A 23,374-nucleotide genomic window follows, 5' to 3' on the forward strand; every position below is an offset into this window, starting at 1 on the left:
TGATTCAAAATTGTTGTGTTTACCTAAAGTCATCGTGGAACATGTTGGCCATTAGCCCCTTATTGACATTAGCCGTTGTCATTTGTTCTCTCAGCAAATCGATGAACTCCTCTCTGGGCGTGGTAAAGGTCCATTTGAGTACTCGCATTTTCTGTTCGTCGATAAGTCGCTGATTTTTGGTATTATTAACGGCCAACAGAGGTGACGTATCAACGTCTTCTTCCTTCTTGCGGGATGATGATGAACTGCCAGTTTTGGCAGCAGCTGCAATCTTACTTGCAGGACCTTTTTGGGTCCCAGCAGATGTCGAACCTCCTCCACCGCCACCTCGAACAGTTTTCTTATTGTCTTCAATAATTGGAGCTTGTTGTTTGCCTTTCGGCAAGGGCTTGACTGGCAAATTTGGTCTGGCCTTGTCTAGTGCAGCTTGTATATCCTTTTTGGAAGCTGGTTTTTGTTTATCCAATGCCTTAACCATAGCATCGAATCCCAAATGAATCATAACACCCAAAACAGCTTCATTGGAGTTCTTACGGACGTCAGCATTGCGATCGCATATATGAGCATACAAATGTGGTACCATAGCAGTTAATTCGTCTTTGGGTATACTTTTGGGTGGCATTTGTGGTAGCCTCTCTGCCAACCAAGCCCACAACTCCGATTTCAATGTTGGAGATCCCGTTTTTAATGCATCGGCAATCATTTCATTTTCGAAGAACTCCTTGTAGCCACCTTTCTCCCCAAAACTGTTTATACAATTCAGAGCTGCAGCTCTAACGAAACTCTTACTGTCGCCTAGAGCATGCAAGAAGCCTGGAAATAGAACTCTCACATGGTTCTTACAACCTGGGCCCATGGCATTCGATAACTGCTCACAAATTGCTAAAGCAGTTTGAGCTATTTTAGCATTTGAATCTAATAGACGAAGAGCTAATGCAGGGGCCAAGTCGCCAATAGTAGGTTTGATCAGTTTAGCTTCAGCTATTATACTTTGCAGTTTGTTGAGACCTTCATTTCTTGCCTTCCAATCCTTGTCGGACATTTCCTTTAACAAAGCTTCTGTTATTTGAGGGGAAATGTCAACTCTGGGTAATAAATCTGCAATGTTAATTGGCTCTTGATCTTCCTCATCGTCGGCACCTGTATCACCGCCGTCTGCTTCACCATCTGCAGCAGCGCCATTAGTTGATGTGGATTTCTTAACCCCTCTGATTGGCTTAGGTGGCTTTTCTCCCACATTTTTGTCAAATTCAGTCTGTATTTGCGATTTAAGAGCAGGCTTCTCCCCATCGAAGAACATCATAAGAGCATTTCCCATATACATGGACATTGTTCCGACTAGACCTATTGCCGCGGTTCTTACAGTTGGATTGGTGCTTTGGACGGCTTTGCGCACATCTTCGATGAGCAGTTTTGGTTGTATCTGGAAACCAAATTCTAGAATGGCCTTATTAACCCAATTGATAGCCTCTGATTGGACTTTTGGCGATTTCTGTTCAAATGCAAACGACAACACTTTGCCAACAACATAGTCAAGCTTAGTAGCTTCGGCAAAGGCAGTCAAGACATCTGCAGCACTACTACCGTTTTTTACATCCGCCAACTTTTCAGTTATTTCGTTTACAACAACATCTATAGTTGTTGTGGTTATTGGGCATGTCTCCGAAATGGTTCGTATAATATCTAATTTGAACTTCAAAACTTGGAAATTCATTTCTTTTAGACCTGGTTTTCGCCCACTTATAGTCCTTATTAATACCTGAGACAGGCCAGGGGTTTTTGTATCTAAACCAGGAATCTCTTGCAGCAAACTTTCAACAGCCGCCAGTCGATTTTTCCAATTTGAGTCGACCAATCCGGAAAGTATGGCCGGTGACAAAAGTTCATCAGCCTTGCCTTGTATTTCTTCTGGTGCCATTTCTCGTTCTGTTGCCAATACCTTAGCAGCGCTTGCGCTTTTCGATAAAGGTGCTCCACCAGATCCACCGCCACCACTACTAGCCCCCGTTTTTTTCGGCACAGCCTTTTTGGCACCTGCAGTTGCAGGCCTGCTAACAGGTTTCGGTTCTGTAGATCCGCCCTTGGGAGCTGCAGAGGACGATGAAGAACTTTTACTGGGTGGAGCCGACGATGGAGCCGTTGCTGGTCTTTCCTTTTTGGCTCCGGCAATTTTTACTTTGATTTCGGCTTTGTCTTGGCATTCCTTAATCTTGGCCATCTTCAGTGCATCCACATCCACCAAAAACGGACCTACCTGCTTCTCACCCATCAACTTCAATAGAGTTCCAATCGCATCGGCGGAACAATCTCTTACAGTGGGATCTGACTCATTCAATGTTTTGATTAAAGTGGACACAAAAAGTTTCAGCAACTTCTTGTTTATAGCAGCAGGTTGAGTTCGTGCAAATGCCCTAGCGAGGAAAGCAGCAGTTTCCGATTTAACGCTGGGATTTTTATTACCTAATGACTCAACAATATGTTCCTGCATAGCTTCTAAATTTGTCGATGGATAAATAGCATCCATTGCTTCGCGCAGGGCAGTGACTACATTTGCCTTCTTTTCCTTAAATTTCTCCAACAACGACGGTATACAAGCCTATAAAATCAGTGAATTATAAAAATAACAGTTTGTAATAAAAATGATAAAACGTACCATGGCATATGGTGAAAATCGCTTTCCTAAGCCCTTTGCCAGCATCGCTAAGCATTTGGTAGCCATGCCTACCAAAACCACATTGGAATCTTTGGTAATTACTTTCTTTAATGCCGTAACCAATGAACCATAATCGCCACTTTCCAATTTAGGATTCTCTGTTAAAAGCTTTTCAAGGGCTTCCAACGACTCTTTACGCAAAGTCCATTTTTTCTCTTCTAATTTTTCGTAGAAATCTTTCGGCATTTTAGACAATATGTCAACGGGGTCTATTAGATCCATTGGATCTATTTCTTCGCCACCGGCATCAACGTCATCATCTTGAGGAGAAAATAAGGGGAGCATGTTGTTTATTTATCTAAACTCTCTATGCATTTTTGTATCCCTAAACTTACCATTGCCATTATCATTGTTTTCGGCAGCAGCCGCAGATATTTGTTGTTGTTTTTCTTGTTGAGATTTCAAGTACCGAGAAGGCTCTGCCTTTTCACCTTTAAGTTTATCAAACTCATCTTCTAGTTCCTTAATTGTCACCTGAGGCAGTGACGATATTTGTTGTTTCATTGCAGGACCAATCCATCTAAAGCAAGGATTTTTTATTTAAAATATATCTAGACTTATATTTTAAAGCCATTAGCAGCAGTACCTGTATATTTCTATGGCCAACTGTTTGCCTTCTTCGCGTACAGTCTTGTCACGATCACTCATCAAAGGTGCCAACTTCTTGATAAGTGGTTTCACACTGACTACTTTACTTCCAAACTCTTTCAAGGCTAACGTAGTACATGCTACACACGCCGCTACAATTTTTGGATTCTTGTGTTCCATACCCTTTACAAGTTCCTCCAGAACAGCTTCATGCTTCTCAATTTCAATGTACATTAGTGTTACTTGAACCGAGAGGTCTTTTGTCTTCGTCTTTGGTGCGGCTATACATTTCTGAACAATGCCAGACATAACATCTCCAACGGTCTTGCCAGCATGACCACAATTTTCCACGAAAATTAAAGCAGCTTCCAGACCCTTTTCCTGGGCCATAGCATTGGAATCGACAACCATTTTCTTTATCAGACCCAAGAATTTCATCCATTCTGGAGACTTTTCATCATCGATTTCACGGAATATCTTTGCAGCTTCTTCATATCCATCTACACGAGCCTTCCACAGTTTATGAACACACCGTTCATCGACTGGGAGCTTTTTGTATTCTGTGTCCTCTGCCATCTCCTTCAATGAGTTTTATTCACTTCAAAAAGAATCAGGTTCGTATATCCAGTAGTTTTCTTTTCGCCTGTTTCTATAGGTATAAAATGATATTGTGAGAAAATTTTTGACATAAAGACATTTTTAGTTTTGATGTTTGTACATTATGAGATATAATACCAAATTCGTTATTCAACGATGCATACAATTAATTACTTCTCAAAAAACATTCGCTGTATGCTTCATTGAAATCCGGAAAAGTATACTCATACTCATGCTCCCAAATTGGTCAAACTGCAGACAATCAATAGCTTTTAAACTTAAATTCTATTTGGTGTGTGCTTTATTTAGATTTGTCATCGAAAACCTACTGGGAATTTCGTTTATTTTTAAACTTGGCATGATTCTTTTGGGATGGCAAAATTAAAAATAGTCACTACATACAAGTCCACTAAATTCTGTCAGCATTCATTCTTTGAAAGAAAATTGGAAGCACATACGTTTTGTTTTGCCATCATGAACGCATCTTGCAGGAATGGATAAACGTGCTTCAGCTAATAGTCAATACAAATGTCCTTCGTTGAGGTACACGGAGGTACCAACAAGCTAAGGAGCCAGACTCCCACACATCACAATTTATTGGAATTATGAAAAAGAGTCACTCAGATCGCCCACAATTCCAGGTGTAAAAACAATGATGTCAAATTTGTGGCCAATTATTACATTAGTACTTGCCCAAGTGTGTTTGTTCTATCTGTTATGGGACCTTTTAGAATATGCACTCTAGGGAAGCAGTCATTGTCCTTTCACTAATTTTAACATTCCTTACAATAAAAACTTAGTAAACTTACACAAACATCTACAACCACACAATTTAATATTTTTACGATTTTTAGTGGTATGTCACCTAGAGAGAGCATATGACCGCTGCCCTGGCCATGACTTTAAGATTGTTCTAGGAGATTTTAATGCTAAAATTGGGAGAGAAAATATCTTTGGTCCCACGATCGGAAAAACATCCGACAACGGAATGAGGCTGATCGATTTTGCAGCGGCAAAAAACATGGTAGTGAGCAGTACCAGATTCCAACATCTCGACATACACACTTGGATATCCCCAGATGGGAAAACAAGAAATCATATTGATCATGTTGTGATAGACGGAAGACACTCGTCCAGTATGTTAGATATCCGATCGATTCGAGGAGCGAACATCGATTCGGACCATTTCCTTACGCTCTCGCCTTAATGTTGCGGCAAAAGTGAGATCTAAAACAGGACGGAAGCTGGATATCGATAAGCAGCAAACACAACAGATAGCACAAGCATATTCCGCTCAACTGACTCACATGCTGGAAGACGGCACTGCTTGTCCGGATAATGTGGAAGCGCAGTGGCAAAGAATAGCCCACTGACTTCAAACTGCCGCAAAATCTGTGCTTGTGTACCAAAAAACCACCACATAAATATCTATGGTACGATCAGAAGTGCCGTAAGGCTACTAAGGAAAGAACGCGGCATACAGAGCCACCCTGCATTCAGTAGCAACACGAACCGGGAAAGAAAAATATCGGGAGAAGAGGAGAGAGGAGAAGCGTATTTTCAGAAAAAAGAGCAAGAAAAACGTGAGCGTGAGAAACTCGAGATGTTCAGGAGTTAGAATGAAGTCCGAAAATTTTACCAGAGTGTAAAACGCAAGACTGAAGGGTATGGTGTAGGCACAATCTCCTGCAAAGATCATGAAGGGAATCTGGTAACTGATACAGATAGCGTAGTATTCTGATAAGGAGTATGCATCAGTTAATTACCGAAATTTGGCAGGAAGAGAGCATACCCAACGATTTAAACCTCAGCCTCCTATGTACCGTACACAAGAAAGGAGACAGGACGTTGTGTACAAACTACAGAGGCATAAGTCTGCTCCCAATCGCATACAAAGTGCTGTCGAGTGTACTGTGTGAACGTTTAAAACCCATGGTCAATAATATAATCGGTCATACCAATGCTGTTTTAGACCTGGTAAATCGACAACTGACCAAATCTTCACACTGCGCCAAATACTGGAGAAGACCCACGAAAGACAGATCGACACATACCACCTGTTCGTCGACTATAAGGTGTTTCAAGCCATGTCTGAGTTTGGTATTTATTTTATTTTTTATTTTATTTTATTTATTATTCATACATTGTAATGCCAATAAGTCAAATAGACCCAAGGTAGCATCACCATTAATACAATAATTAAGCTTATACACATGACCAGATAATAAAATCATTCACTATTCCGTATAATTCAAATAATTTAACAAAAATCTATATAGCAAATTCAAAGTATAAAAAAAAAATCAAAAACCTATGAATGTTTTGGCTCCCTAGCCAATAAAAATTAAATAAATTAAAAAAGTTAACCCCATAGCAATATTGACAACTATACCCTCTACTGTGACAATTAAAATGTTCCTATTCAAATAAATGTGGATGACGAAGATACAATAGATAACGTTGCTTGAAAGTATGAGGCGAATAAGCAAAATTACGCAGGCTCATCGGAAGAATATTCCACAACCTAGCTACTCGAACAACAAATGAACGATCATAAATCTGCGAACCAAAACGTGGAAACGTGATTTGGGGGTTACGCATTGATCGAAAGAAAGAGAATTTTTCACAAAGCATTTCCGGAAATCCATTCCTTATAGTTTTGTAAAAACATGTAATAACTCGAGCATTCACAAATGATTGGAAGGGGGAACCCAAAAACTCCTCAACATAGCTCGAAACGTGATCACGATAATTCAATCGATAAACAAAACGAACTACCATGTTAATAATTCGTAAAATCTTATCTAAACACTGTTGACTAGTGCCAGATATAACTTCGATGCCATATGCAATAGTAGACATCAATACCGTATGCGCGAGCTGCCTCCTCACAAAAAATGGTAAATAAAATGTCGTACAATTCAGTTTACGCAATATAGAAATGACTTTGGGGAACAAAGCATCAATATGAGCACTAAACTCAAGCTTATGATCAATGTATACACCCAAGCATTTAATCTTATCCACTACTTCAACAATATTGCCATTCATATACATTGTAAATACATGGCTACTCTGCCGAATAGAACCAAATAACAGTGATTTTGTCTTGTTAACATTGACAATGAAATTGTTCTGCTCCATCCAATCACCTACTGCATTTAAAGTTGAATTTATAACAGGTAGTAAATACGCGGCATTAGGAGAGTGGAAAAACAGGTGGATATCATCAGCGTATATAAATGGAGAACATACATTCATATCAATAGAGACATTGACATCATTGATGTACAAGATAAAAAGCAAAGGACCAAGAACGGATCCTTGCGGAACTCCACTGCTAAGAGAACGTACACTAGAAATTGATCCATTATAGTCCACGAACTGAGATCGACCATTCAAAAAGGAGAAAATGAGCCTGCACGCCGTGGCATCAAAGAAGTATTCATTACATAGTTTTTGAATGAGAGTAGCATAGTCTACTCTGTCAAATGCTTTAGACAAATCAAGTGAAACCAATACACCATTATTACCCATATCTACAGCCTCTCTAATTGTCTCAGTAAGATGCAAAAGGTGGGACACGGTACTGTGACCACGTCTAAATCCATATTGAAACGGATTTAGCAGTTTAAAATTATCAATGAAGTTTAACATCTGCTTTTTCATAAGATGTTCACAAATTTTTGAAAGTGAAGGTAGAATACATATTGGACGCAAATTGTCCACCGAGGATAAACCTTTTGCTTTGGGTATAGGAACTACTCTGGCTACCTTCCACGCTGCTGGAAAAACGGAAGTCGTAAATATTGTATTATAGAAATGAAGTAAATAATTCGATATATAGGGATATATAATTTTTATAAAAGCAATTGGAATACCATCAGTACCCAACGCCTGGGATTTAATGGAATTCAAAGCATTAAAAATGTCTTCCTCAAAGACACAATCAAAGGAAAAAGAAGGATGCTCACCAAAGTAACCAGATAAATCTACCCTATCAGCAACTGGAACAGATACAGACTGAACAAATGAGTCGTTTATCTCATCAACATCAAACTGACCACCAACATTTCCTGAATGGTCACCAACTAAACCGCCAGATCGCAACCTACTCCAAATCTGAGAGGAATTCATCCCTCTAAAAAATTCAGTAAAGTACTTCCGGCGTTCACGCCGAAGAACAGATTTAGCTCGGTTTCTGTACAACCGAAAAATGTTCCAATTTTCCGGCGTAGGTTCACGCATGTACTCCTTATATGCTAGATCCCTTAAAGATCTAGACAACAAAATGGACTGCGATTTAAGCCAAGCATCATTTGCATAAGATAACCTCTTTTTAACAATAGGCACACATGAATGCAAATTAGATATAACAGAATTCAGAAAGGCAAGTTGCTCATTGACATCGGATGTCAATGAAAATACATCATAGTTAATATTTGATATGTATTGGAAAAATTCTTCCCACCGAATATGCTTATAATCACGATATTCAATAAAAACTTCGTGCGACAAGACGTTAGCCTTTAACAAGCCATAAATGAATGCATGGTGGGAAATAGAAGGGCATTGCACCTGACCGGAGTGCTCCAGCAAATCTATGCGGCTCAACAAACAAAAATCAATTAAGGATGTAGATGAGTGTGATACGTCATAATGAGTAGGCAAAGAGTTGTGGGCTACCGAAAGTCCCAATCGCAAGCAAACTGATCTCATACGATCAGACCGGCTAATTTCAAATAGATTTAAATTGAAATCCCCAACAACAACGACATGAGAGTACCTTGCAAATAGGTCACAGTGAAACTCTTCGAAGACATTTACCTGCCCCTGAGGCAAATAAACTACTCCAAATAGAACAGTATCACTGTTACATAAAATTTCAATAAAAATACTTTCACAAATACCATACTCTTCGCACCGATATACTACTCGAAATTTCAACTTATCGGAAATATAAATCCCTACACCACCTCCACGCGAGGTAGGCCGATCATTTCTTACAAAAGAGTAGCCAGGAATACGTACAGCATTCGAACCTACATAGTCTTTCAGCCATGTCTCTGAAATAGCAAAAACGTCAATACCACTGCCATTGATCAATCTTTGAACCTCAATAAATTTCAAGTTATAATTTGAGGGGCAAATACTTTGGCAGTTTAAGTGACCAAAAGCAATATTATTATCAGATTTATGAAATATATTTCTAAAAAAGGTAGAATTGTCAACTATGGGTCCAATGTTGAATTCATGTACCATTGGAAATAATGTAAAACAATTTGCCGGGGAACCAAACATTGATTATTTTAATAATAAATTTGAAAAACATTATAAAAATCACAAAAACAAATTCAAATATAATCACATCAAAGTGTTCCTGAAAAACAATTAAATTGCATACATGAACATTTATCATTATCGTATAAAATCTGAAAAGTTATAGAACAATCATTCATTTACAAAATCAAAATCTCCAAATAAATTCTCGCACTCTCTTAACGTAAGCGTTTGACTCGATTTATCACCAAAACAAACTTCTACTCGTGGTACATCGCCGTTTATGAGTTTATATTTTTTAATCTCTTTGCGTCGAACCAGCTGGCGGCAAATATAAACAAGCCTGGCGGCATCGGATGTTAGATGATCATTTATGTAAACCTTTGATAGTAGTTCACCACCAATAACATCATTCACCTTAATTGGGTTTGCACGGTGGTAGTTCGCCATAACAGAGTCCCTAGTCAACACAGAGTTGAACTTTACCAATATAGATTTGCCTCTCGCAAAGTAGCAACAATGCTGCAAATCTGATGCGTTTAGATTTACATTGCAAAGGCTACACAATTTCAACACTGCCTGACTAATATCCTTTATTCCCTGCGGCAATCCATTAATTACTATATTCGCTCTGTTTAAGCGCCTCTGCAGAACATTATTTTGCCTCTCCATACTATCCAACTTGTGTTCCAGATCATTAACAGATGAAGAAACTGTCTTACATGCCTCTACATCACCCTTTAACACACGAAGATTTTCGTCAATATTATTAACTTTGTTTTGGCACGAACTTAGATCCTCTTTAACTTTGCGCAGAGCATCAAAAAACTCATTTCGGAATGAGTCAACAACATTATCAAAAGTTGCTTGGCAATCTTGTACACATTTCTGCATCTGAGTATCCATGTTTTTTTTCATATCAGCCGATAACCTATCGAACCACATTTGCAACATTTGCACATCGCCGCTACTGTTATTTGAAGATACAATATTCTGCTGTGACGTAGCAGAATCAAGTACAGCACCTTGTTGATTCGCAGGCAAAGAATTGGCAGCAACAACAGCGCAGCCACCACTACTCGACTTACACGCTCCGCAAGTGTATTTAAAAGACTTGTTGATTTTAAGTTGAGCCGTAGTAACACCGATGCACTTAGGGTGGAAGTAATTAGCACACCCAGAGCAACCAACACTGTAAACTTTATTAATTCCAAGGGAACAAATCGGACATACCCATCTGCCACTTCCATCAACATTAGTGGACTTTGATCTTGTACTTGAAGCCATTTGTAACGAATAGTACACAAAAGAATAGCAAAGACTGGTACCGTGTGTGTGTGTGTGTGTAAACAAAAATAATGTATCTGTTTCAGCACAGAAACAAAATTAAGCAATTAGATGTGATAAGCGCGCCACACACAAAACTTTTAGCTCAGAGTATCCAGAATAATATATACTTTATGTTGGTAGAAAAGTTTTTTATAACTGTCAACTACTTTCTTGTAAATTAATTTAATTTTCAGGAGCGCACAATTTATTTTAGCTGGTCATGTCAGCGTTGCCAGATTTTTTCCAAATTTTTTGCGAAGCAAAAACGACATAAAAACAGTGGTGGATATGAAATTCTTTAGTTCGACTCAAATTGTAGGGTAAACCGCTTTAGGGCCATACAGCAAATTTCTCATTTTATTTAATTTGCTAGATGGCTTTATTGACCTGTTTATCGATACAGAGTCGGCGAAAAAGGGAACTGATGAAGTTGTTTGGTGACAACTGAAACTATAGTATTCCCTACCCTTCGCCCGCAACTAATCAATTTCATATCCACTTTAAAATACTCGGGGGTGACCAAAAACTAGCCTAAGGGGCGGCAGCTGGTCCCTTAGTACCTTTGGTGGGCGGAAGCTGAATCAGCTAGAACGGCCACCACTGGAAATCGGTAGGCGTAACAAGTTTAAAACGGCTTCCGAACAGCGAATGAATACTACCACAGCGTCTGTTCCCATATTGGGCGGCTGTGAACAGCGTCTGAACTCCCGTGGAGCGGCTGCAACCATAGATGGAAAACTACAAACCCTTCAGAAGGGAACGGGAAACCACTGAAGTAAAATCCCTTGCAAATCATATAATAATTAATATGGAAACAACAGAAGAAACACGGCCCTCAGTCTCCGGCAATAAGAGGGTGCTAAGAATCCCCGGAGGTAAAACAAAAAAGGTACTAAAAATAGGAACGTGGAATGTTAGAAGCTTATACGAAGCTGGAAAGCTCAATAACACTATAAGCGAAATGAACAGACTAAATATAGACATTCTCGGAATAAGTGAAACATGGTGGACTGAAAGCGGAGATTTTAGATCGGAAAATACTCGAGTATTTCACTCAGGAAATCAAGAAGGAAAGCACAGAAAGGGTGTGGCAATAATAGTAAAGAGTTATATTGCAGAATATGTATCAGGATTCATCCCACATTCTGACAGAACAATGATGATAAAAATTAATACAAAACCTATTAATATGAACATTATCCAAGTTTACGCTCCCACTTCGGACTCAAGTAATGACGAAATCGAGGAATTCTATGCAGAAATCGAAGAGTTACTCAAAAACAACAAATCTCATGAAATTACTATTATACAAGGAGATTTTAACGCAAAGGTGGGAAGAGATGAGGTAAATGGAGTCACTGGAAAATATGGACTAGGACAACGCAACGATAGAGGGGATAGATTGGTACAATTCTTCCAAGAACATAAAATGAAAGTTACAAATACAATGTTTCAATTACATCCCAAAGACTTTATACGTGGAGATCTCCTCATGATAACCCAGCAAACATCATAAGAAATCAAATTGATTACATAATTATCAACAAACGATACGCTTCAAGTGTGATGAAGAGCTCAACTTGCCCCGGTGCGGACGTCCCATCTGACCATAACCTGCTACTTTCTAAAATCAGGATCAAATTAGCAATTACCCGAAAAAAGAAGAGGACACCCAGACTAAATCTGCACATGATGAAAGATCCAAATATTAAATGCGAAATTAAAACAGAGATTAACTCCAAACTTGAAGGAGTAAACAAGGAGGATGTGGAAAATATATGGCATAATCTCAAAACAAAGATAAACTCCACCACGAATATGTGTCTACAAAACTCTCCTGCATCGAGAGATGATGAATGGGTCACTGAGGAAATAAAACAATTACGAATCCTAAGAAGCCAACAGAAAAATAGAAATTTCGAAATATACTGGGAGATAAATAAAGAAATCAGAACCTTGACAAGAGCAGCAAAAAATAATTTACTTAATAGAAAATGTCAAGAAATTGAAACTTTACAGAACCTACACGATGACTTCAACCTTCATAAGAAGTTAAAGGAAGCAACAGGAGTATATAAAAAAACAGCGCCAGCCACTCTGCTAGATGAAAATAACAAAGCTATATTTGAATTAGCGGAGAAAAAACGAATATGGAAAGAATATGTAGCAAAATTATTCACTGATGCCGAAAGAACCCCTTACGAAGAAACAGAAGACAATCTGACTGGAAACCCAATAACAAGGTACGAAGTAGAGCAGGCAATAAAAACACTCAAAGATATGAAAGCAACAGGACCTGACGATATACCAGCTGAAGTATTAAAACTTATAGAGGATGAAAATGTCGAACTACTCGTAATACTCTTTAACCACGTATATGATACGGGGAAATATCCACCAGACTGGCTCATTTCAAAATTCATACCAATACCAAAGAAGAACAACGCAAAAAAATGTGAAGAATATAGACTGATTAGTATCATGAGTCATGCATTAAAACTTTTTCTAAGAGTAATCCATAGCCGAATATATCCACAATGTGAAAAGTATATGGGCACATCACAGTTCGGATTTAAACAAGGAATGGGGACTCGAGAAGCACTGCTTAGCTTACAGGTGCTAGTTCAGAAATGCCGAGAAGTACAAAAGGATATATTTATATGTTTCGTTGACTATGAAAAAGCTTTCGACACAGTTCGTCACGATAAACTAATAGAGATTCTGAAATCAATAAACATAACCGAGAAGGAAATACGATGTATACGAAATTTATATTGGAAACAGGCGGCATACATCGATATAAACGGAGAAATGACGGAAGAAATAACGATTTCAAAGGGGGTACGACAAGGATGTATCCTTTCGCCGTTGTTATTTAATATATACTCCCAACGAATATTTATGGAGGCTATAGAGCACCAAAGAATAGGAGTACAAATACATGGTATGATTATCAACAATATCAGATACGCGGACGATACAACAATATTAGCTAGCACCATATCCGGTCTACAAAAACTTATTGACAAACTCACAGATGTAAGTGAATCGTATGGATTGAAAATCAACAAAAAGAAAACAAAATACATGACCATCAGTCGAAAAAATACGTATAACAACAGTACGTTGAAAATACAAAACACCGTAATAGAAAAAGTAAAAAACTATAAATATTTAGGAGTTACCATAAATGAACAATGGGATGTTTCGAAAGAAATTACTTGTCGTATAGAAATGGCAAGGGATGCATTTTACAGATACAACAAGATACTGACAAGTCATGACATCGGTATACAAACTAAAACAAGTAAGAACGGCTTTAAGTTCGGCGGGGCCGAACTTGTTATACCCTCCACCACAAGTTGTATTGAAATAAAATGGAATAATTAGTTTTCTTTCGTGTATGAAGAAGACTTAATACTAAATTTCAGCAATTTCGGTAAAACAATGTGAGGCACCATTCTATGGGGGCTATTTCAAAACGTCGATCAATACCGACAAATTTCTGACGGAAAGTTTTTAGGCTCAAAGAAGACTAAGTACCAAATTTCCTATATTACGGTAAGAGAATGTGGCTAAAACTTAAAAAATACCGAAAATCAAGAAGTTAGCTTCTATGCGGATATAGGAAGACGTGGACCTATACTGATAATACTCTTCTGGAATATTTTATAACTCTTGGAAGACGAAATAACGAATTTCAGCCATTTCGGTTGGATATTGACGTCACAATCTTCAGTATTACGAAAATCGGGAGGTACCGTTCTATGGGGGCTATATCGAAACGTGGACCTATACCGACGAATTTTAGTCAGAAATGGGGCAATATGAAAGCGTGGACCTGTACAGACATATTTCTGGCGAACAGTTTTATATCACATTGAAGACTAAATACCAAATTTCAGCCATTTTGGTGGAATATTGAAGACACAACCTTCAAAATACGAAAAATTGGGAGGTACCTTTCCATGGGGGCTATATGAAGGCGTGGACCTATACCGACAAATTTAAAGGGGAAGCTTGAGTACTCCCAACGAAGTCTAAATACCAAATTTCAGCCATTTCGGTGGAATATTGAGGCCACAACGTTCAAAATACCGAAAATCGGGAGGTACCGTTCTATGGGGGCTATATGAAGGCATGGACCGATACCGACAAAGTTCTGGGAGAAAGTTTTATACCACCAACGTTGACTAAGTACCAAATTTCAGCCATTTTGGTAGGATAATGAAGCTAAAACCTTAAAAATACCGAAAATCGGGAGGTACCGTTCTATGGGGGCTATATGAAGGCATGGACCGATACCGACAAAGTTCTGGGAGAAAGTTTTATACCACCAACTTTGACTAAGTACCAAATTTCAGCCATTTTGGTAGGATAATGAAGCTAAAACCTTCAAAATACCAAAAATCGGGAGGTACCGTTCTATGGGGGCTATATGAAGGTGTAGACCGATAACGACGAAATTCTGGGGGAAAGTTTTATACCCCTAAAGAAGACTACGTACCAAATTTCAGCCATTTTGGTGGGATAATGAAGCTAAAACCTTAAAAATACCGAAAATCGGGAGGTACCGTTCTATGGGGGCTATATCAAAACGTGGACCGATATATCCCATTTTCAATACCAACCATCCTGCAAGTAATAAAAACTTCTGTACCAAATTTGGACTTTCTATCTTTAAAAATGCGAGCTGTATCTTGATTTCAACAGACAGACAGACGGACGGACAGGCGGACATGGTCAAATCGACATAGAATTTTATGCTGATCAATAATATATATACTTTATAGGGTCTCCGACGAATATTTCGATGTGCTACAAACGGAATGACAAATTTAATTATACCCTCCATATGGTGGAGGGTATAAATAAAACCAGATTCATCAAATGCTACATCTGGTCTGTTTTATTATATCCCAGCGAAAAGTTTGCCTCCAAAGAGGCAGTTAAATGATATGTACAAGTGATTTGGAAGTGCATCAAATTATGCATTTTCAAACAAAACACATTGTTCCACAACATCCCATACGGGACAAGGGAGACTTCTCTCATATCAATGAGTGCACCCCGATTCATATTTAGCTCAATGATATGGGACCTACTGTTTATCGCCGAGTCCGAACGGCGTGTCTTAAGACACCACTTGTGGAGAAGTTTTTCAAGGCTGAAATACTCAGGAAATGTCGCCAACATTACTGAGGGGTATTTTGCCACCGTTGAAAAATGTTTGATGTTGCCTGGTCGGGGAATCGAACCCCCGACCTTCTGCGTGCAAGGCGGGCGTGCATACCATTGCACCACGGTGGCACCCAAAAATGCATTTTCACTCATGATTTTTACAAGGGAGTGACCCCGGAAAGAGGCACTCCATTGCACCGCATTTTAACTGACCCTTTGGCATTGCATTTTAACTTAACCTTTGGCACTGCATTTCAACTGACCCTTTGGCATTGCATTTTAACTGACCCTTTGGGGTAGAATAGGAGGCAGTCTAGAGCACGTGTTTTAAATAACAAAATAAAATGCATTTATTATTTGTGTAAAACAAAAATATTAATACCTTTATTAAATAAACACAAATTATGAAAATTCTCTATTGAATTCGATCGCAAACATGTATGTTTCCTCCGCTCTTCATTTAATCCAAGCTTAAGTGCTTTTGCTTCATCTGCTAAATGGGTTTGATATTGTCTTCCCATCACCAGTTAAGATTTCGACATGTACTCCAACAGCACTCCATTGGGAAATTTTCTTCTCGTGAGTTACCGGAAAAATGTTCACAAATTAAATATTATTTAGTTTGTATTAGCAAATGTTTGGAAATGTTAACACGATTATCTCTTTTTGGAAATGTATTCCGCTGCCTGTAGAGATGTACAAACTGATTTATGTACAGGTAGGGATCTCTAACAACTGCTAATAAAATGTAGTGAATGGAGTGCCTTTTTCACGACTCCGTTTGCACTGCATCCGGATGCTGTTAAATTGTGAGGAATTGGAGTGCCTTTTTCAAGACTCCGTTGAACTGCCTCCGGATGTTGTTAAAATGTGACAAATGGATGTGATTCTTTGGATTGCATCCAAATGCGGTTAAAATGTGAGGAATGGTGTGCCTTTTTCACGACTCTGTTTGAACTGCATAAAAACATGCCGTGAAAGAACTAGTCTACATTGCACTACTTCCAATTTATTTTGCTGGGATGCATCAGAAACATGGACAATAAAGGCGATGGATGAAAGAAAACTGGAATCATTTGAAATTTGGATATACCGAAAAATACTTAAAATACCGTGGACAGATCGCATAAGAAATGACGAGGTACTAAGAAGAATGAATCAAGATCGCCAACTCCTTAAAACAGTTAAAACAAGAAAAGTGTCATACCTGGGACATATCATGAGAAATGATAAATATATTCTTCTGCAAAAAATTATCAAAGGATCAGTTGATGGAAGACCATGCAGAGGAAGAAAAGAAGTTTCTTGGCTGAAAAATATTCTGACGTGGACCGGACATCAAAATGAAAGAAGTTTATTGAATGCCGCCAAAAACAGATATCTATATTTATAAAAATCCATTTTTGTTAAACATAAGAAAAATTGTAAATCAACAAATAATCTGTAATTATTATATGATCGCATATATCCGAAACACGGATGCGCAAATAAAGAAGAAGAATGAAAATTATTGTGTCAAACGGACTTTACAGATGCACTCTGCTGGTGGGTACATCCCACTATTCGCAAATTTTCAAAGATTAACAAGAATATGATGTTTTATTTGATGTTTCTATGACTTACTTGCCTTAATGAATTTGTTTACATTTGAAAAAATCGATAAAAAAAAAACACTAAAAAACTGAAATTTCCATCAGTCGTACGGACCCAAGGTGTACCCCATATAATTCCCTTCTGACACTAAAATTTCGGAGACTGGTGGAGAGTATAACTAGCAGACTGGAACTTATTCCCAAACGAAAGGGATTTAAAACTGAATATGGACGAAAATATTGAAACTATTCACAATATTAGTGATTCTTTTAAGGTGTGCTAATTACGTGTCCAGTGAATTTAGGACATTTTTTACATTTTTGGAGGTTATTCAAATTGGCAGTTATATTTCAGTTTCTGTATTGCGTTGTATTCTTTAAGCATACTACTGAGAATATATTAGTACAAATACTTTATTAAATACAACTACTTTTGAAGGTCTTTTTAGGCAAAATATATGTTGGTAGTGGGGTGTGCTAATTGTGTGACCAACACTGTAATAGGTCGATAAACTCGATCCGTAACAGCCACCTTTGCGAAAATTTAAAAAGAGTCTGTCTGGGTCTGGCAGTCAACGGCGATGAGACAAAGTTTATGGTATCAACACGCAAGACGTCCAGTAGACTCGGACCAACTGTTGATGTTCAGAACTACAATTTTGAGGTAGTAAATGACTTTATTTGCCCCGGCACCGCCATAAATAAAACGAACAACATTAGTTTTGAAATCAAAAGAAGAATAATATCGGCCGACAGAAGCTACTTTGGCCTAAGTAAACAGTTTAAAAGCAAAACCACCTCTCGTCAAACAAAACTTACACTCTACCAGACACTGATACTACCCGAACTTATATATGAATCTGAAGTATGGGTACATGCGAAAGCAGATGAGGCAGAACTTGGTTTGTTTGAGAGAAAAATTCTTCGAAAGATTTATGGACCAATATGCGTTGACAGTGAATACCGACGTCGTATGAACCACGAGCTATACCAGCCGACCGACATCGATATGTATAGTAAAACGTATCAAACTACAACGATTGTGTTGGCTTGGTCATGTCAACAGGATGAATAAAGATGCCCTCGCCAAAAAGGCATTTGAATACGAGCCACTCGACGGTATACGCCCCAATGGGAGGCCAAAACTCCGATGAAAATACCAAGTTGAAGAAGATATCACAAAACATTGCATCCAAAATTGGAGAAGTAAAGCAAAAGATCGGTGCGTTTGGAAATCTATTCTTAGTTCGGCTTATGGAACAAGACGTTCTGTTTAATATAAAAGCCATCTAGGTAAGTGTATGTGCTCAAACTACATGTTGAAACACTTTTTCCACTCTCAATGAGACACCTCCAAAACGTGGTTTTTGAACGTTTCTACATCATCTTCTGCCGATTGTTGTTTTTGACATGCAGCACATGTCGAAAACCCTCAAAAAAATAAAATAATTGAAACTATTATTTGGAAAGGCGAGGGGAGATATATTTAAGATCAACCTTGCTCCAATAAGGCCATGGAAATAAAGTTTTGCATGGTCAATTTTAGGGAACAGTCCATAGAACATATTTGCACCGGTATGTTCCATGAAAGCGTTCAATCTTATCTTGACTGCATGCTACAACGAAAATAATAACTTTTATAAAATGTCATGTAATCCTGCCTACGAATTAACTACATAAATATCTTCGGGAATGGGGCGTAAAAATTATTTTATAGTTCAGAGTAGGTTCTCATAAACGACGGCGGAAGACCCATAAATTCTGGTTATAACTTATTTCTCACTTTCAAAAAAATCCAGGCTTGGAGGATTTGGTGTATCAGTAAGATTACACACACCCATTTTGGTATGGATGCAAAACTGAAGTATAAAACGTCTTTGGATCTAACTATTTTTTTTAAAATAGTCACAAAATAGAAATTATAATTCAACAGGGAATAGAAAGCGTGATTTTTATTAAATTTCAGGACAATGAGACCTAGGATAATGTCGATAAATACGAGACATTGTGAGCTGCGAAATGATTCAAGGGCTATTAAGTTAAGGTAATGGTGTGTCCTATTCAGTTTTTATGACATAGGCCAACAGAAAATGATCTGGAATTATAGATCCGATTAAAATACGATAAACAAAACAAATGGTCTAGTATTTTTCACAACATTTTTGGAAAATATCTTCAAAAAACTATGTTATTGTTATTGTTAATAAATTATATTACATTTAATATTTGAATGTCAAGTATTCATTTATTAACGTTTTATATGAAATCAATCAATAAGTGTGTCTGCGTACTCGATAATTTGTAATAATTATTACAAATTGTTAGTGAATGTTGTTTTTTTACACAAATGTTCAGTAAAAGAGAAACTTGTTTTGAAATTTGTATTACTGAGAACTTATAATTTTTACTGAAGGAATTTTGTTCAGTAACATTTTGTACCTTTAAGCAGTTGTCAAAAGTTTAAAATATTCAAATATTAGGTGTGTCTTTTTACGTGATAATTTGTAATAATTATTACGAAATGTTACTAAATGCTGTCTTTTTACACAAAAGTTCAGTAAAAGAGAGCGAAGTGAGAGAACAATTTTGACAGTTGTTTGCTGAGGAATTGCTAAAAGTTACTGAAAGAATTTTTCCCAGCAACATTTAGCAAGTTCGATCAGCTGTTTTTTTAATCATCTGCTAATGGTCAGCTGCTCTTATTTTTGTGGAAAAATACTATAAATATGACAATTCAGCTATATTCTTCTTCTTCTTTATTTACTCATCCGTTATCCGGATATAAGTGATCGTACAATACATCTTTTTTTAATATTTATCGCATTTTAATTATTATCATATTGTATAATGGTTGTCAGCTCTCTGTGTTTTGCAGCATTCAGCAGGTCGGTTTCGTTGGTATAACCTGTCCAGTCCATGATATTTTTGAGCCAGGATGTTTCCTTCCTCTAGCTGGCCTTCCTTCAATTTTTCCCTTCAGAATTGCTTGTAAAATTATGTATTTGTTGTTCCTTAATACATGTCCCAGATACGCTATTTTGCGCCTTTTTATAGTTGTTATTAATTGCCGGCTTATATTCATCCTTCTTAGTACTTCGTCATTAGAAATTTTCGCAGTCCATGGTATTTTCAGTACTCGCCGGTAAATCCATATTTCAAAGGATTCCAATTTTCTTTCATCAGAGGATTTGAGCGTCCAAACTTCTGTTCCATATAACAGCACCGACCAAACATAACATTTTATGAAACGTATTTTTGTTGTTATATTTATGTCATGACTTTTCAGGGTTTTACTATATTTACAGAAAGCATCTCGCGCCATCTCTATTCGACTTTTTATTTCTTTCGAGGGATCCCATTTGTCGTTTATTAACATCCCAAGATATTTAAAGGTTCTCACTCTTTCTATTTGTGTACCTTGTACTTTTAAGTTCACCTCAGCATGGGGATTTTTTCTGCTAATGATCATATACTTCGTCTTCTTCATGTTGATTTTAAGACCATATTTCTCACTTACACGTGCCAGTTTCTCTACTAGTTTTTGTAGACCGGATATGCTGCCTGCCAGTAACGTAGCATCGTCCGCATACCTTATATTGTTGATTAGTTTCCCATGAATTCTGATTCCGATGTTTTCTCCTTCGAGTGTTTCTTGGAATATTTTTTCTGAATACACGTTGAATAACAGGGGAGATAAAAGGAATCCCTGTCTAACACCCCTTGATATGGCAATTTCTTTTGTGGGTTCTCCACTTACGTCAATTCGTGCCGACTGATTCCAATAAAGACTTTTAATGCACTGGAGTTCGTTTTCTGGTATTCCAATAGTATTCAAGATTTCTATCAATTTGTCATGTTTGACGGTGTCGAATTCCTTTTCATAGTCAATAAAACACATGAACACATCCTTCTGGGCATCTCTACATTTCTGTGTTACAACTTGAATGCAGTATAATGCTTCTCTTGTGCCCATTCCTTCTTTAAACCCAAATTGGGTATTTCCCATGTGTGCTTCACATGTAGTATATATTCTGCTATGAATTATTTTTAGAAATATCTTCAAAGCATGACTCATTAAACTAATGAGTCTGAAGTCACTGCATTTCTTTGCATTATTTATCTTGGGAATTGCGATGAAGGTGGATTTGAGCCATTCTTCTGGATAGTTTCCAGTGTTATATATGTGGTTAAAAAGGTTGATTAATAGTTTTACGTTATTGGAATCAATAAGCTTTAGCAATTCTGTTGGGATTTCGTCCGGTCCTGTAGCCTTTTTATCTTTCAAGGATTTTATAGCGCATTCAACTTCGTTCCGTGTTATAGGTGTTCCCCTTCTTGAAATTTGCAAAACCTCTCCATAAGGTGATCGTTCGTTATCAGTAAAAAGTTTGGTAATGTATTCCTCCCATATCTGCTTCTTTCCATCCAAGTCAAAGACAGCTTCATTGTTTTCGTTAATTAACACTGGATTAGATATTTTCTTTCTATATACACCGACGGATTCCTTTAGTTTCTTGTGGAGGTTGAAATCATCATGTATACTTTGTAAGAATTCAATTTCCTGGCATTTGGCATTCAATAGAGCATTTTTGGCTGATCGGGTCGCGGATCGTATTTCCCTGTTTATCTCCCAGTATTTTTCATAATTTTTATTTTTGTACTTGCTTCGTTCATTCCATAGTTCTCGAATCTCGTCGGTAATCCATTCTTCTGTTCTTGATGGTGTTCTCTTTCCCAGAATGTTCTTTGCAGTCGTGTTTATAACATCTTTCACCTTGTTCCACAATGTGTGCACATTTTCTTCATTCAACTGTTGTAATTGTCTATTAATATTGTTTTGTAGCTCGTTTTTAATTGCCGAGTCTTTAAGTTTTTCTATATTCAGTTTATTTTGAGGCAGTTTGGTCCGATTCGATGCAAGTTTAATTCGTATATTTGCGACGAGTAAGTTGTGGTCCGACGGCACATCTGCTCCAGGATATGTCGAACATTTTGTAACACTGGAGAAATATCTTTTATTTATTAGTATGTAGTCTATTTGGTTTCTCGCAATTTGGTTTTCATTGTCCTGTGGGGATTTCCAGGTGTATAATCGTCTGGGATGTAGGGAAAAACACGTATTGCTCACTTTCATACAATATTCCTGACAGAATTGCACTAGCCTATTCCCTCTATCATTTCGTTCGCCTAGGCCATATTTTCCCGTAATATTTTTAAATTCTTGGTTTCCGACCTTGGCATTAAAGTCTCCTTGTATTATTGTTATTTCATGTTTTTTTTTGTCATCTTTAATAACTGCGCTATATCACTATAAAATTCTTCAACATCATTCATATTTGCATCTCCAGTGGGAGCATAGACTTGTGTGATATTAATATTTAGCGGTTTTCCACTTATTTTTATCAACATTGTCCTGTCTGACTAATTAATCATTTTATTAATGTATTAATTATTTTTTATTTATTTTGCTGAAAATTGAAGAACTTTTTCATTGCTTTGGAGTTAGTTTTTCTTTCATGCGTTGGCGCCAATTTTTTTGTTTTGGTCATCAACTGTTATCTTGCTAAAGTTTACTAAATGCTGACTTTTTACTTTTTTTTCTCTATTTTCGTATCAAAGAGTAAAATCTCTCTTACTCTCTGAAAACAAGTTACTGAATAATTATTACTGAAAAAGAAAAAGGCACAACTATTATAATCGTAAATATTAATCAAATTGAAAATTTTTACTGAATGTTGTATTTTTACTTTTTTAATTTTTTCCTTTGAAAGAGTATAAAATGCTTTACTCTCAAAAAAGAAGTTACTGAGTAATATTTACTGAGAAAGTACAAGGACAAACCTATTATTTACACCAATACATTCATCAGAGACCCTGATTTAAGAAATAGTGCTATTATTTTTACCGGCAAAAAATTTAGTAGGTATTTTAGGCATTTTGCTTTCATTTCTTTAATTTAAAACAAGTGAGCAAAGGCTATAGTCGGGACGAGGCCGACCATGTGATACCCTACACCACTACCCCTGTGCATAAGCTTTTCACTGGTAAACATTTCTTTTAGGGAATATAATCCGACTACCACCAAATATAATAT

At 37.3% G+C, this 23,374-nt stretch overlaps 1 protein-coding gene across 4 annotated transcripts in view; it reads right to left on the bottom strand.

The window, feature by feature from the left end:
* Positions 1-23,374, bottom strand: part of msps (msps cytoskeleton-associated protein 5) — a 34,247-nt gene that overhangs the window by 5,233 nt on the left and 5,640 nt on the right. For all 4 annotated transcript variants that reach the window (XM_073959654.1, XM_073959643.1, XM_073959632.1 and 1 more), the window contains exons 2-5: positions 3,300-3,950; positions 3,049-3,233; positions 2,654-2,973; positions 24-2,596 (exon numbers count right to left, since the gene is read on the bottom strand). In XM_073959654.1, coding sequence (XP_073815755.1) covers positions 24-2,596; positions 2,654-2,973; positions 3,049-3,233; positions 3,300-3,877 — 3,656 coding nt within the window. In that variant the 5' untranslated portion in view covers positions 3,878-3,950. The remainder of the gene's footprint in view (positions 1-23; positions 2,597-2,653; positions 2,974-3,048; positions 3,234-3,299; positions 3,951-23,374) is intronic.

This window comes from Musca autumnalis, unplaced genomic scaffold, assembly GCF_047663935.1.
Source record: "Musca autumnalis isolate F117 unplaced genomic scaffold, ASM4766393v1 scaffold_1, whole genome shotgun sequence".
NCBI lineage: Eukaryota > Metazoa > Arthropoda > Insecta > Diptera > Muscidae > Musca > Musca autumnalis.